We start from the raw sequence: 15,128 nt of genomic DNA, 5'->3' as shown, positions 1-15,128 counted from the left end.
ACTGAGACTGCTTTAGAAAAACATTTGGACTGAAACTGCTTTAAAAAGAGATTTGTTTTTGTCCAGTTTGGACGAGAGTGACGAATGCAACAGACAAAAAACAATTGAACAAACAAAAAGCTAAAGAAAATATGTGTATCGCTCCTTTAATCCAACATGGATGTCAGCCAAAACGCCTCACTGTGATACTAGTGTACACTTTTGGCCCCTTCACGCGCCCCTGCACCTTGGGGCGTTCCTGGGCTCGTGCGCTCCTGTGAGGCGCAGCGGCAGGCTGCAGCGACCTGTCTCTTTAAATTGGTGTCAAAGCCGATTACCGTTGATCTCCATCGTGATTCTGTTTTCACCGTCTGTTCCCTCAATCTATTTCTGTTTTGCGTCGCTGCCGGGACGATAAGCTTTCTCGTTTTGATACATTTTCGCAGGTAACTCCTGCAAACTTTGGAGCATGCTGAAGTGTTTCCTGCAGGCTCTGCTTTTTCTGGGAAAGCCGACATTAGAGCTGTAATCTGGCAGTGAGCTGCTGAGTGTGATGTGAGCTGCACCGCGGACTAACTTTTTGTACCATGGTAAACCTGGATTACCTTTCCCTGCTAACGGAGTTTTGAAGCGCGTTCTACCCACGGCAGTGAGCGCCTAGTGGGGATGTGATGTGATGCCTCGGGTTACTGTTTGAAAGTTGGCACCTAAAATAAAAACCTAAATCCGGGTGGACATAAAATGCAGAAGGGCGTGCGGTACAACGAGGGCCACGCTCTGTTTCTGTCTGTGGTTGCCCGTAAAGAGGGCTCAAAGCGCGGCTTCCTGAGCAAGAAGACCACGGAGAACAGCCGCTGGACCGAGAAGTACTTTGCCCTCTACCAGAACGTGCTCTTCTACTTCGAGAACGACCAAAGCTCGAGACCCTCCGGGATATACCTGCTGGAGGGATGCACGTGCGAGCGGGCACCTGCACCCAAAGTCTCCGCCATCAGCAAGGAGCCGGTGGAGAAACAGCAGGTGAGCCCCACTAAAGAGAGCGGGAGACAGGGGGCAGTGGAGATGGAGCACAGTTAAAAATTAAATAAGGGTGCTGTTGTATTTCTTTGTGATTTAGGTAATTAAGTTATTCCTTTTTCTTTTTAAATAAATGTTTCCTCTTGAGCCTCATTTGCTTCCTTTCGGCCAACGTTGTATGCATTGATCTGTGTTTGTTTCCACTTCTACAATAGTATTTCCTCTACATTCAGAATGCACATTTTCAGCACTTCTGTGATTCTGACAAATTCATTTAAGTGCAAAGCAGCCAGGAACCCAACATACAAGAAAAGGACATGCACTACTATAAATTGTATATATCTTCAGTGACAATTATTCAAAAATATTATTAGAGAACAGTTAAAGGTTGTGAAATAGTTTCACTATAATACTATAGGTAAAAACAGAATAATAATGTAAGAAATTAAAGTATCATACAGTTTGTTTATACGCCTTTGTCTTTAAAAGCCTAGAGTTTTACATTTGTAATCACTACAAATATGAATTATTTATAATATCAAAAAGTGTTACGGTCTACAGACTTCAATAAGATATTTTCTCAGCTAGAGTCTACCTGATTATAAACTCTGTGTTGTAGTTTCATGTTATGTTTGGCTTAAAGTCTAAAACCCTAAACTTAAAGAAAATATTCACATCTGAGTGGATTTTTCCTACAAATGACTTCTATCTAAACCGGTGCTGTTTCAGTTTCGGTCCACTGATTATTTGAAAAAACATTTGAGCTCTAAGGTTCACTTGATCCTCCTCTATTGAGTTTATACAGACTTCTCTTATGTACAACTTCATGTTCTGCAGTATAGTCATTTACATAATACGTTCCTGAACATATCACACCAGTCTCTTGTATTGCTGTGAGATCCTGTACTCTGTATCGTGTGCAAAGTAACACGTCCTATATAAAGATTGTCTGTATAGATGTAGACATAAAGGGCCTGATACTATTGATACACTTGAGTTGTCAACACAGTTAGCCCCTATGAAAATATCTGTTCTCTGAGAGCTAATTTTAAATGACCCATATTGTGCTGCTGCAGGCTCTGAAGATGTGTTTCATCTCATCAGCAGCAGGCGTGATATAGATGAGTGTTTATTTTCAAAACTATAATAGCACTTGAATCTAATGTTCTCATCAAAATGCAGGTTATCTGTCATGCCTCTTTGGAGAAATGCTGCTTATGACACCCCGACTCAGTCATGACTTCACATTTTTTAGAGGCAGAATAAAACCATACTATATATACTTTTTGGACATTGTCCGCCTACACTTTGTTCCCATTTTTGGGGTGATTCTTTTGCAAGTATGGAGTTACATTTGTCATTGAAACTGCCCTAATAAGTCTGTTCTCAAGTCTATGTATTTCATTTTATTGACATTTTAAAACTGTGAGAGATCGTGAAGAGAACACAAATACTTTCCTACCTTATTAATGAAAAATAAGACTCTGCCTATCACTACAAAACATATTGCAGTTATGTAATGAATATTGTTTTAAAAATGTCCTTTTTTATTGTTATTGAAGAGAGGTAGTCTGACAAGGGAGTTTCTTTAATTGTATTCCTACCTCATAGTTTTATTTCATTTCAGGCTTCCCCCTGTGAGAGCTGTTTATATAAAAGAGATTACATATTTTTGTGTGCACTACAGGTTATTAAGGTTTTTGTCTATAAAAGAACGATATTCCTGTCTCTGTATCGGAGCTTTATTTTCCTCATCACAATCCAACATGAGGTAATGGGTCCAATATGTCAGTACATGGATTACTGTTAGGGATTTATCACTGCCTTTAGCAAAGAGTGCATCCCTTTTTGAAATTCCCTTTTTATACATATTTAAAATGTGTTGGGGGCTTTATATTATAGTGGAGACTAAGGTACAATGGCTCAACTAGGTGATTTGGATGTGTGCTAAAATGTAGTCTGCATCACATCAGAAAGCAAAGCTGCTGTTACAGAGAAGTTAGCACCTCTGACAATATTTCTCTGTAACATTGACATACTGCTAATTTCCCTCATGCCCCGCCATATTGTGAAAATCAATGTCTCTGCTGAAATTAAATGTTTAAATTGGTAAACACTGTCCAACAGGGATGCTTCTCATCATTGCAATATAGAGGGGAAATCTCATAACTATTGGATAGATTGGCACATCATTTTGTAAAGACACTCATATTCTCCAGTAAACTAATTGAGATGACTTTGGTGGTCCTTACCAACTATTGGATAAATCGACATGAAACTTGACAAAGACAATCAGACACAAAAGGCTTCATACAACAGACATTTTTCCCACATTTGCATTAAATCCTGGAAAACACTTGTACTTGCAGAGCTCCAACATGTTGTTTAGTCAAAGGGAGTGTTCCAAGGAACTAGTAACAGTTGGGAGAGTCCTGCTTCTTTAGAAAGAAAAATAAGAAGTTCAATTCTCCCCCCCACCCAAATATGTTCGTACAAACCGAAAAGGCACACTTTGGGGAAACCTCAAATTCATCTTCTTTTTTTTTCAACACCTAAAAATCCCCTTATAAATTCAGTCTGGGTTGATCGTCTGTGCATCCCCACTTGAGAGCAATCACTGTATTCTCAGCAGAGTCGGTATGTGTCCATTGTAGTTTCCCTGCAGCAACACCTGGTCCTTTCTCCCGCAGAGAAACACTCATCACTGCATCTCTGCAGATAAAGGAGTTTTCAGTAATTGTACTTGGCCGGGAAAAGAACAAGGAGGGCAGTTTTTACTCCAAATACCCAGTTTGCCTCTGGTTGTTTTTTTGTTGCACATTGTCATTGTTCATTTGTTTCATTACAGGCCTTTTTAAAAGAACATTTTCCCAGAGTAGAGTGTTTTGTGTTGTTGGACTTTTGCAGCTCACATGTAAAACCTGTTACCAGAGAGGTATCGTTAGCAGGAGGCAGACGAAGAAGAGTGAAATCTGTCAGTATCATTTTAAACACGCACACTTGTATAGAGTGTGATGTCATGTTTCATAATGCAACATAGAAATCATGAACCATTACGAGTAGAAGTTCTTCCTCTTTCTTCATGTAGATTTCAGGGTTCCTTTTTGTTAGGCCATGTAAAAGATCTCCTCATATAAAGTCATTTGTATTGGTATCTTAAAAACTTCTAAAACAAGTAGAAACCATTCCTCTGTTAATGCAATAAGACTGCCTAAACGATTTTCTAAATAATTAAACTCACTTCGAGAATGTACTACTGAAAATAAAGAACACAGTCACTAGAAACACATGATATGAATGTAGACTTCAGACAACAATTTGATTTGCATTTGGAGTTGCAAATGCTTGTTTTAAGATAATTCAAAGACGGACTTACAGTTTAGGAAATAAGTTTTCATGAGCTACAACCAAAAAGAGAAGGATTTTCAGCATCTGTAACGGCTCTTTTTTTGGTGTTTCTCTATGACAGAGGTGGGTAAGGCTGACCCATGCCATGCAGGGTGACAGTTTGGCATTAGAGGTGCGGGGGGGCTGTCTGCTCTGAGGTCAGCACTGCCAGCAGGAAACCAGAGGGGACAGTACACACAAGCCAGATTCAACACCCTCTAAAGAAGTCATTTAATAAGGCTTCAGGTCAGGTTAGGTTAGAAAAGTACAATGACATGTTGTTTGAAGGCCAAAGTGTTTCACTTCTGGTGGGAGTGAAAGGAGTGATACAAGTTTGTACTGGGAAAACCCAATGAATTGTACACATGAAAAGTGATAGTAGTTCATGTTTCTGCACAATACTACCACTTATGAAACAGCACAGCCCTTCCACTAAATCTAATGCAAACATTTTTCACAGTACTTTGACATATTGTTATTGTATTCCCATTTTTCTACATTTACATTTCCTGTTAACATGTTTTAATGATTTGTTATCTGCTTTTAGTATTCATCTTAATTTGTCTTGTTATTTGTCCTTGTATGTGTAAACCGGAGTTGGTTCTGATTTCTTAATGTATTGTTTATTCCTTAACAATCAGAAATCTGAAAATGTACATCACAATTATTCCTAAACTCCAGATGACTTCATCAAATGTCTTGTTTTGTCAAAGCAAAAGGAAAATAAAATATCTATAAGGCATAATGCAGCAAAAGCCACTGAGGAACCATCAAGTGTTTGGCATTTTTACGATTAATCCATTATCAAAGTAGTTTCATTTTTGAATCAACTAACTGTAGGAGCTACAGAGAATACAGCTGTAAGAACATGAATACTTTAATTAACTTTTAATTGCCATTTTACCATAGTTTGTATGCGTAGAGATGCAGTTCTGTGTCAGAAGAAACTCATAACATCCAGACTAACAGAAGCCTCTCTAGAATCACGACACACAGAGACTCATTGTTTGATCTCCGGCTGATGGAGGCCAGTGTGAGCTCGATCTAAAGCCGGTTTCTAATGCAGCAACATTAAAGTCGGATAAAACATCAGAGAGTATCAAAGTACTCTTGTGAAATTGGTAACTCGGCTCATTTGATGTCCAGTCTCTGCACAGATATGAAATATTCAGTGTCCTGTTCCTGTGTCTGGTCATAATAATGCTGTTCATTAACATGTCTGTGATCAGGTCTGTGATGTCTTCAGTGTTCCTCTCGTCCTTATTTTATTTGCAGTTAGATTTGAACTACTGAGAGTGAGTGACTTTAATGAGGAATTATTTATTTTAGCAAATAAAAGCCATAAAAATACAAATATAATAGGAAACGGTCCACCGAACAGTCAGTTAATCACTTCACAATGGTTACATTTAGAACACTTAAATATTTTATTTATACTCATCTTTGTGAAGTTAAATCTTCCGATTCGGCTTTGCAAATTCAAAAACATGAATCGCAGTATATTGTGAGGTTTACAAATTCAAAGAATTAGATTAAACTATGCAAAAGAAGTTGTCTATTTGAATAGTTGCTGATTGATATTCAAAGTAAAATATTTCATGATATATATATTCATATTATTGTATATTGCTTAACTAAAATACAATTATCATTACCACTCAGTGGAAAATTCTATGTGGTAATGTGTTGTATCTAAAATCAAAGCGACTAAAATTTAAATAAATATTGTTCAGTTAAAAGTACAATAGTGTCCTCCAATATAGTAGTGGAGCTGAAGTATAAATTGGATGTATAATTATCAGTACGTACTCACATTCCACATGTCATTTTAAATTATTATGGCTATTATTTGCTTTCATCGTTTTGTTAAGATAAACGTACTTCTTTTATTGTTCATTATATGAAGCGTAAAGGCACATTTTTGTTATGAGTTCTTCTGGGTAGATGATTGTACAAGACTTCAGTTGTGTTATACGCCAGGTACCATCTTTTTGTGGCAAATCTTATTTGTAAAGCCGGTGAAAGGGAGAGCTGCCATTCTTTGTTTTCACTGTGATGTTATACAGTATAAAGGCAGTATATTTTTGTTGTCTGAGAAATGTTTCACCTCTGCCGCTGCATTATTGGTTTCTTATTAGTGCTTGTGGATATGCGAGACAAAATAAACAACTAAATACCCACAAATACCATAACAAGTATTAATCCACATGGAGTTGTTTACATCAGTTTCAATGTTGTTCTGGAAAGCTACAGTAGTGTTTACTCACTGAACCTCACTCACCACATCCCTCTTAATTGGATTAGTCTGAGATAAATGGGCTGTTGCGTATAAACAACAGTGAGTGACAATATAACTCTCTGCTGTGAGTTGGTGCTTAATTCACTGCAAACATTAAAATGCAGGCTCAAAGTAACTCAGTGAAACCTATGGTTGTTTCTGAGCATGTATTGTACTTACATCATGTCAGAACATATACAGACAATAAGGCAGTGATCTATGTAAGACCCTGAATTATGATCAATTCAAGCATTAATCTAAATGCATAAAAGCATAAATCCCTGTGTTCCCTCCAGAAGGAGTTTCTCTCCCACACACCCCGCCCCCTGTCTGAAACGCCTCCATTGGACTCCTTTGTAAACTTGAGTAACACAATGACATCACTACGTAACACTTGCGCTACTATTGGCAAGCAAAACATTGTACATGAAAGGCTAAGGGGTGGGACATCTCTAAGTGGTTGACCAATCAAACAGAGCCGGCCAGCTAACCTATGAGAGCAGACTGGGCTCTGGTTTCAGACAGAGGGTGAAAAGAGTTGCTGCAGCACAGGCAGTATGAGAAACCTTTTTGAACATTAAAGCATGTCAGAGTTGCACAAAATACAAATATGAACCTGAAACTGAGCATAATAGGGCCCCTTTAAATAAACTGAATTGTTACTTTTATTTTGTAAGGTCTGACCACATTTGAAGTCTTTTGTAAAAAATGTTCTTCCTCCTGCCCACTGTTTTAGCTTTATGCTAATGCTGCTGCCCACTATAGGCTATCTGACTGATGTGTTTCCATGGCGACAAGGGTTGATAGTTGGAGTGGCTAATGTAATTTTGCACTTATATAAACGAAAAGGGGCGATCTGTGATGGACAACATGAGGGGATACGATTATGAGACGTGTGCTAAGTTAGACTTTTAAAATATTGTTTGCAATTCTTTGGGTTTGACAGCTTTACTCTTACAGTTATAGAAATATATAATCTGAACAGCCCTCCATTTTAAGATACAATATACTGCAGTTGCTCATTTATTCATTGTACTTCGTTTTTTTGTTTATTTTGTTTATTTACATTTGGTGTAAATACTTGTCTTTATTTTTTATTTTAATGCTTTATAGTTTTTCAAAAATATTTATTTTGTATAATCGTTATATTTTTGACCTTCTCTTACACCTTATTTCCTCATGTGGTTTTTGTTTACTCCATCATACACTAAAGCAAATTCCTTGGATGTGTAAACGTACCTGGCAATAAACTTGATTCTGATATATGAGAACAGTTGAGTGTTTTCAATTAAAACCAATTATGTTATTGTTAGAAGTTGCATTTAAATGAATACTAAAGCAGGATTCTGTCTGAACATGCAGTCCTGTCTGAGTTTGTAGCTAACGTGTGGCGTGGCTCTGGGAGGCTGCTGTGCTCGACTAAGAATAGCCTCCTTTCTGGTCCTTTTGCCTGCAGTCACTGTCTGAATACAGAGCCAACACCACTGCACACAGACTCCACTACACCCTGCTGGTCCCTGTGCTATTTGTAGCCCACCTTTAACTGTACTCAGAGTGGATATGCCTGTCTATCTGGGAGCAATACTTGTGTTCATCCCTCCAAACAATGGGCCAAATTGGTGTGTGTGTGTGTGTGTGTGTGTGTGTGTGTGTGTGTGTGTGTGTGTGTGTGTGTGTGTGTGTGTGTGTGTGTGTGTGTGTGTGTGTGTGTGTGTGTGTGTGTGTGTGTGTGTGTGTGTGTGTGTGTGTGTGTGTGTGTGTGTGTGTGTGTGTGTGTGTGTGTGTGTGTGTGTGTGTGTGTGTGTGTGTGTGTGTGTGTGTGTGTGTGTGTGTGTGTGTGTGTGTGTGTGTGTGTGTGTGTGTGTGTGTGTGTGTGTGTGTGTGTGTGTGTGTGTGTGTGTGTGTGTGTGTGTGTGTACCTGTTGGTCTACAAAGTGGCCTCTAATCTTGATACTAGTTTCCACTGTACTACTTAAACACACTTGCTTCTTGAATAAAAAGAAAATAAGAGGAAATCAATTCCATAATTCTTTCATAAAAAAAAATTGAACATTGAAATTAACTAAAAAAGCATAAATTAAATAGTTAAGTCTGGTCTCATCTATACCTGGAAGACCCAGGTGCCATTTAGGATACCATGTTTCTACAGTGAGTTGGAAAGTCTCCCAATACTTTCAATGTTGTGGCTTTTCAGATCCAACCCCACTGGTACATACTTAAGACATACATCTTAATAAACTACACTTCAAAAAAGAACACTTAAAAAGGCTCAGTACCTTCCTAAAACAGCTGGGGCCTCATTTATAACGCCTTGCGTAGGATTGACGTGAGAAGGTTGCTTACGTAGTACAAAGCAAAAAAATAGGTACAGAGATTTTCCGACATTTTCCGATTCACAAAACATTGCGTACCGGTGAGGGAAGTGCGTACCGGCACTTCATACGCCTGTTTCCCTTGATAAATCACAATCGACTCGAAATGCGGCGCAGCTTTTGCAGGCTTCACGTAACGCCCATATTTGCCTATAAATAGTCAAAGAAACGCCCATTCATTCATTCATTTTTGACTGACTGCATGAAGAAGATCGCAGGAAATTACGACCGAACAGCTAAAAAAGACATCTCACACCGTGTCAGATTTTGGTTATTTTGGGGAGGTCGAGATAAATCATATTGTTTGGTGGATGCAGTTTGAACCAGAGTAGCAGCATGGAGGTCGGATCGTCACCAAAATAAATAAATAAGTGGTCCGAAAAAAGTTAATGACAAAAAAAATACACATAACCTTCCTCAGGCAGTGTGTTTGTCCCGGGGACAGGAGACACCCCCTTGATGAGAAACTGTAAGAAATGATCGGGGAATCCCTCCGGAGTGGAGTCATGACGACTGGATCTGAATTATTTTGTTGTATTTGGTGGTTTGTGTTCCAGCTGTCGATCAGCAACTATATATCCATAATCCACCAGTTAAAGGAAATACAACTAATGTGTTGTGTTATATTAGCTGTACAATTTACCGCACATGGTGTTCTTAGTTTCCATACCTCCTGTGTTTTACGAGCGACTTATCAAGTCTTGGCAAACGGCATAAAACACGATTAAACGTGATAGTATATAAAACCATGCTCGTATCTACAACCTATAGAAATGCAAAACGGCGTCAGTTTAGACGTTATTCTGTCCTCCTGCTTACCGCATCATTTATGAGAAAACATTTCATAACATTAACACAACATATTCAAGGTGGTTTTAAATAACATATCCGTATTTATTTATTTCCCCAAGTTATGTTTTTGTGTGCACTGAGGAGTCTCAAACAGGCGTTTGTTTAATCATTTTAAGATTGGCATTAATCAATGTTTGAAAATGAATTCTTCATATGATAAATGAGAGGTAACATTTTATTTATTTCCACATATTTCTCTCCATTCTTCCTTCTGCCAACGGTGTCGCAGTTTCTCGTCTCTCCCGTTGTTGTGCTTAGTGCGTACGCATGGGTTACAGTTTGCGTGGAGGACCGCACATTTTCCCGTCAAGTTAGTATTTTATAAATCGCAAACATTGCGTAGAAACTGGCGTACGGCATTTTTTGAGCGTATATCCCTTTATAAATGAGGCCCCTGGTCACTGTAGTCTTGTATCATAGCAGACAGAAGGAAATGTGATGAGGACTATTTTCAAAGTACAGTGTGTGTGAGTTCATGGTCATTCAGGAACATGTCAACCAGTGAGATGTGTTTTTTATAGTTCTTGGACACGGTGCAACTCTATGGCACAGAGGGAAGAGATATCGGGCTTTGATGCATGTTCTTCATGAGTGTTTGTCTTATGCTCTCTCTGTAAGTGGAGGAGATGTGAAGCGAAATAATTCAAAAACAAAACCAATGTCCTGCGGGTCGTGTTGTAAGTGAGTCTCAAACATTGTGAGAAACCAAGCAGGAGCTCGTACATTAGTGTCTGTGCACGGCAGACAGATGAGATGATGATTTTTGTGACGCGGCGTAGTGAGGCTGAGTGCGGGGCGATGCTTGGCTTAAAGCTCCCTGTGTCTGTCTGTCCGTCCCTCTCATTGTTATCCTCTAGCTTAGAGCAGGCTTGTGGCCGAGCAAGCCGCATTAGCAATGCGAGGAGCTGTACGAGCCCTGATGGTTATGTAACCCCTCCCCTCCCCCCAACACACACACAAACACACATGCATTCATGCACGCACACACACAAACAAACAAGCCCTTAAGCCTCTCTGGTCCGTAGCAGGCACACGCTAGCAAGTGTCTCTCACCCGCTTATCGTTACATCATTACTATACAGGCCTACTTTCTCCATGCAGCAGCCTCAGTGTAAAGTATACTGTCAGATGTTAAATGCAATGCAAAAAATATATATGCAGCAAGTTACTGCCTTCAATGCATGGCTTACTTTTCAATAGGCAAATCTACCAAAATGCATACAATTATTTCTTTATCAGCAGAAAAATAGCTACATTTCTTTATGTTTAGCTAACTCTCTATCAACAATTGCAAGTAAGTTTTTTTTTTATTGTATGCTTTTTCCATATAACTTTTATAACTAATAAAACAAGTATTTATACCGTTTGAAATCTGCTGTCCATGCTATGCATGCTCATCTGTGTGCAGTGTATTAGGGAAAAGGATTATATAATGTTTGTGGTGGCTCTTTGTGATGCTCACAATATCTCAGTTGTTGACCTGTCTGTTCAGATTCTGCTGATTCTGGAGAACAATATTAATGTAGTCATTACTGTCTGTGCTTATTTCCATTATGTCTTTGGATGTAGTGAAACATTGTGTGTTACATATATTTGGTGTTACAACCAGCTCTGTAGGAGAAAGGGGAAGTGTGTGTGTGTGTGTGTGTGTGTGTGTGTGTGTGTGTGTGTGTGTGTGTGTGTGTGGTGTGTGTGTGTGTGTGTGTGTGTGTGTGTGTGTGTGGTGTGTGTGTGTGTGTGTGTGTGTGTGTGTGTGTGTGTGTGTGTGTGTGTGTGTGTGTGTGTGTGTGTGTGTGTGTGTGTGTGTGTGTGTGTGTGTGTGTGTGTGTGTGTGTGTGTGTGTGTGTGTGTGTGTGTGTGTGTGTGTGTGTGTGTGTGTGTGTGTGTGTGTGTGTGTGTGTGTGTGTGTGTGTGTGTGTGTGTGTGTGTACTTTTTAAATTGTGCATACCATGATTTAAACATAAGTTGGTAAATGGATGAATTAATGATTGAAACAAAGTCCCTGTTGAGCCTAAATATTGCAGCAAGTCACATTTATCATTTGTTCTTTTTACGTTGAGGAAAGTGAAGCAGCTGGCAAAAGGTTTGCTCATAATAAAACATGAGTATGACATGAGTACTTTTTGAATTGTATAACATGTTACAAATGTAGCTTTAATGTCTCCTTAATCTTTGATTCATTGCTATGTATGAGATTTGTGATGCGCATGTCTTGTTGTTGAGACTCGACAAAAGTATGCAAGGTAACGCTGCTTTGAAATTTGGACTTCTGCTTTCTACCTTGAAACAATATCTGTCAAGTTTCATGATCAGGAAGTGAGGGCTGTCTGCTAAACAACACTGCATTGTTTGTTGATTCTTTGAACAACAAGGCACCAAAGGTATGGCTGTGTTGATCTACGAGGATCAGGTTACTGTATCATTTTAATGCAATAGACATTAATGTTGCAGCAGGAAGCATCGATCCTCACAGTAATCATAATAACACCAAGGTTGTAGTGATGACATTGCACTTAGCTCTGGTATATTCAGCATTTTTTACTATCAGAGTGCTGTGGCTCCACACATGGTATTATAAGCACTATTTAAGTTAATCTCCCATGTTGCTGTGAGTCACTGTTTCATGCATTGTTGATATTGATGTTGGTGATTTTTAAGCTTCTCTTGATCAAATTAAAATGACGGATGGAGTTTTGTTGAATGTAAAATGGGAAACACTGAGTGATGGAGGAGAATACAGTTAGTGTCTTTACTGGAAGTTAAAGCGATGATGGATAAAAGACACTGGAAGACAATAACCCACTCTCTCACTGGTTTTCACTTATAATGAACAAGACTGCTGAGTAAGTCCTTACCCAAGAGGTAATAGTGTTTTTAAAATGTAGAACTCAATAAAAATACAATAAACACAATAAACGGTGTGTATAAAGAAGTATAACCCAACTGTTTATTGATGGTTTAACACTAGATGTGTTAGTGAGTGGTACACTGTGGTCATAAAGGGATGGACATGGTCAGCAACAATACTCAGGTCGGCTGTGTTGTTTAAACCATGCTCAATTGGTACTATTGGCCCAAAGTATGCCAAGAAAATATCCCCCACACCTTTACACCAGCCTGAACCGTTGGATGGATCCATGCTTTCATGTTGTTTGCGCCAAATTCTGACCCTACCGTCCGAATGTAGCAGCAGAAATCGAGACTCATCATACCAGGCAACATTTTTCCAATCTTCTAGGGTCCAGTCTTGGGGAGCCCGTGTGAATTGTAGCCTCAGTTTCCTGTTCTTAGCTGACAGAATTTGCACCCGGTGTGGTCTTCTGCTGCTGTAGCCCATCTGCTTCAAGGTTTCCTGTGTTGTGCGTTGGTTGAAACTAGTGGTTATTTTTGTTACTGTTGCCTTTCTATCAGTCTGGCCATTCTCCTCTGACCTCTGGCATCAACAAGGCATTTTCGCCCAGAGAACTGCCGCACACTGGATATTTTCCCTTTTTTCGGACCATTCTCTGTAAACCTTAGAGATGGTTGTGCGTGATAATCCCAGTAGATCAGCAGTTTCTGAAACAGACCAGCCCGTCTGGCCCTTAAATCACCTTTTCTTCCCAATTCTGATGCTCTGTTTGAACTTCACCAGGTCGTCTTGACCATGTCTAAATGCATTAAGTTGCTGCCATGTGATTGGCTGATTTAGATATTTGCGTTAACGGGCAGTTGAACATGTGTAACCAATACACATGTTCAGCCAGTGAGTGTATTATAGCTCTTGTCTTCCTGGCAAAAAAAGGTTGATCCTGATTAAGTCAAATTATATCCAAAAGTTTAAAAACATTAATGGTGTTGTGTGTACTTTATATCAACAGCACCTTTGCTCATTCTCACCTCATGTCAATATGAATCTTATAAGAAATGCATATTAGAAATTATAAGAAATGCATATTAGAAATTGAATCATTCTCCTGCACATGTTTTATAAAAATAAAATAATTTAACTATGTTGTATTTGTGTCTCTTCTGCAGCACTACTTCCTGGTGGTTTTTGGCCACGATGGACAGAAACCTCTGGAGCTGCGGACGGAGGAAGAGTCCGACTGCAACGAGTGGGTGGAGTCTGTGCAGCAGGCCAGGTAAAACACTAAATAAAGAATTTCACTAAGGTTTAATTTTATAGTGGTGTACTTTTATTCAGTAGTGTACTTGATTTTGAACAACATATTGTATTTCTACCTCAAGATGCAACAACAGTAAAAAGCTTAAAGTTCCAGTACTAACAAACTAATAATAAAATAATCAGACATCAGTAACTGGCAACATTTTAATGCAGAACCAGTACTTTACCTGTAATGGAGTATGTTATGTTATGATATTAATACTTTTACTAAGGTAAAGGATCTGAATACTTCATCCACCATGGTCATCTCCTTACAAATGAAGTGTTTTTCATACACAACACACAGTTATTCTTTATCTTTCATGACATAAGGTGTTGAATAACTCTCAGTTTTTCTACTCTCTGCTTGGCTTTTGTGCTGATGCACGTTTGACATAACGACCACGTGTTATTCCATATTTGTTTAACATCTAAGAGTGTGTGTGTTGTGTGTGTGAACGTGGACGTGTTCTGCTCGCAGCGGTTCACATTTAGGTCACACTGGTGCTGTATGGTTACACCGGTTACATCACAGACCTGATCTAGCCACTCGACCTCTAGTCCTCTCTTTTCACTCTGTTTATTTCTCTATGTGAACATTCAGGAGAAAATATAAAGCAAACCAGCTTTATTTCATATTTCAGGAAGACATATCACACATAATGTCAGGTGTTTACTTTTTGACGGAGAGAAGAAGTTCTCAGATACCTAAAAGTAAATAAAAAATATAAATAACCCTTTAATGGCCAGACCAAGAAAAAAGCGATGGAAAAATTATTTGTTTGCATTTTTGTATCAAATGGGACACAAATAACCACAAACAATTTTAATTTTTTTTACTGACCACACAGTTTTGCTTTTATGAGCCCCTATGGTAAAAGTGCATTTTCAACAATCATCATATACAGTACAGTATTTGTATGCATCAAACTCAAATAAAACACAAACTCAAATACATTTGTTTCTTTTATGGAAAATGAGCAATATATACAATCAGATATATTCATAAAAGATAATAAAAATAAAAAAATGGAAAAAAGTAATGTAAAGTGTTTTTCATAATAAAAAAAAAAATTGCTCATCTTACTGTATATG

The 15,128-nt window shown here is 38.6% G+C and overlaps 1 protein-coding gene across 2 annotated transcripts in view; it reads left to right on the top strand.

Moving 5' to 3' along the window:
- The first annotated feature begins 313 nt into the window (after nt 1–313).
- The window catches only part of rasgrf2a (Ras protein-specific guanine nucleotide-releasing factor 2a), a 32,439-nt gene continuing 17,624 nt past the window's right edge, over nt 314–15,128 (top strand). For both annotated transcript variants that reach the window (XM_034123590.1, XM_034123589.1), the window contains exons 1-2: nt 314–999; nt 13,904–14,010. In XM_034123590.1, the coding sequence (XP_033979481.1) occupies nt 721–999; nt 13,904–14,010 (386 nt within the window). In that variant the 5' untranslated portion in view covers nt 314–720. The remainder of the gene's footprint in view (nt 1,000–13,903; nt 14,011–15,128) is intronic.

The sequence above is a fragment of the Trematomus bernacchii genome, unplaced genomic scaffold, assembly GCF_902827165.1.
Source record: "Trematomus bernacchii unplaced genomic scaffold, fTreBer1.1, whole genome shotgun sequence".
NCBI lineage: Eukaryota > Metazoa > Chordata > Actinopteri > Perciformes > Nototheniidae > Trematomus > Trematomus bernacchii.
The sequence above is the reverse complement of the archived record's forward strand: the minus strand, read 5'-3'. Positions and strand labels throughout refer to the sequence as shown.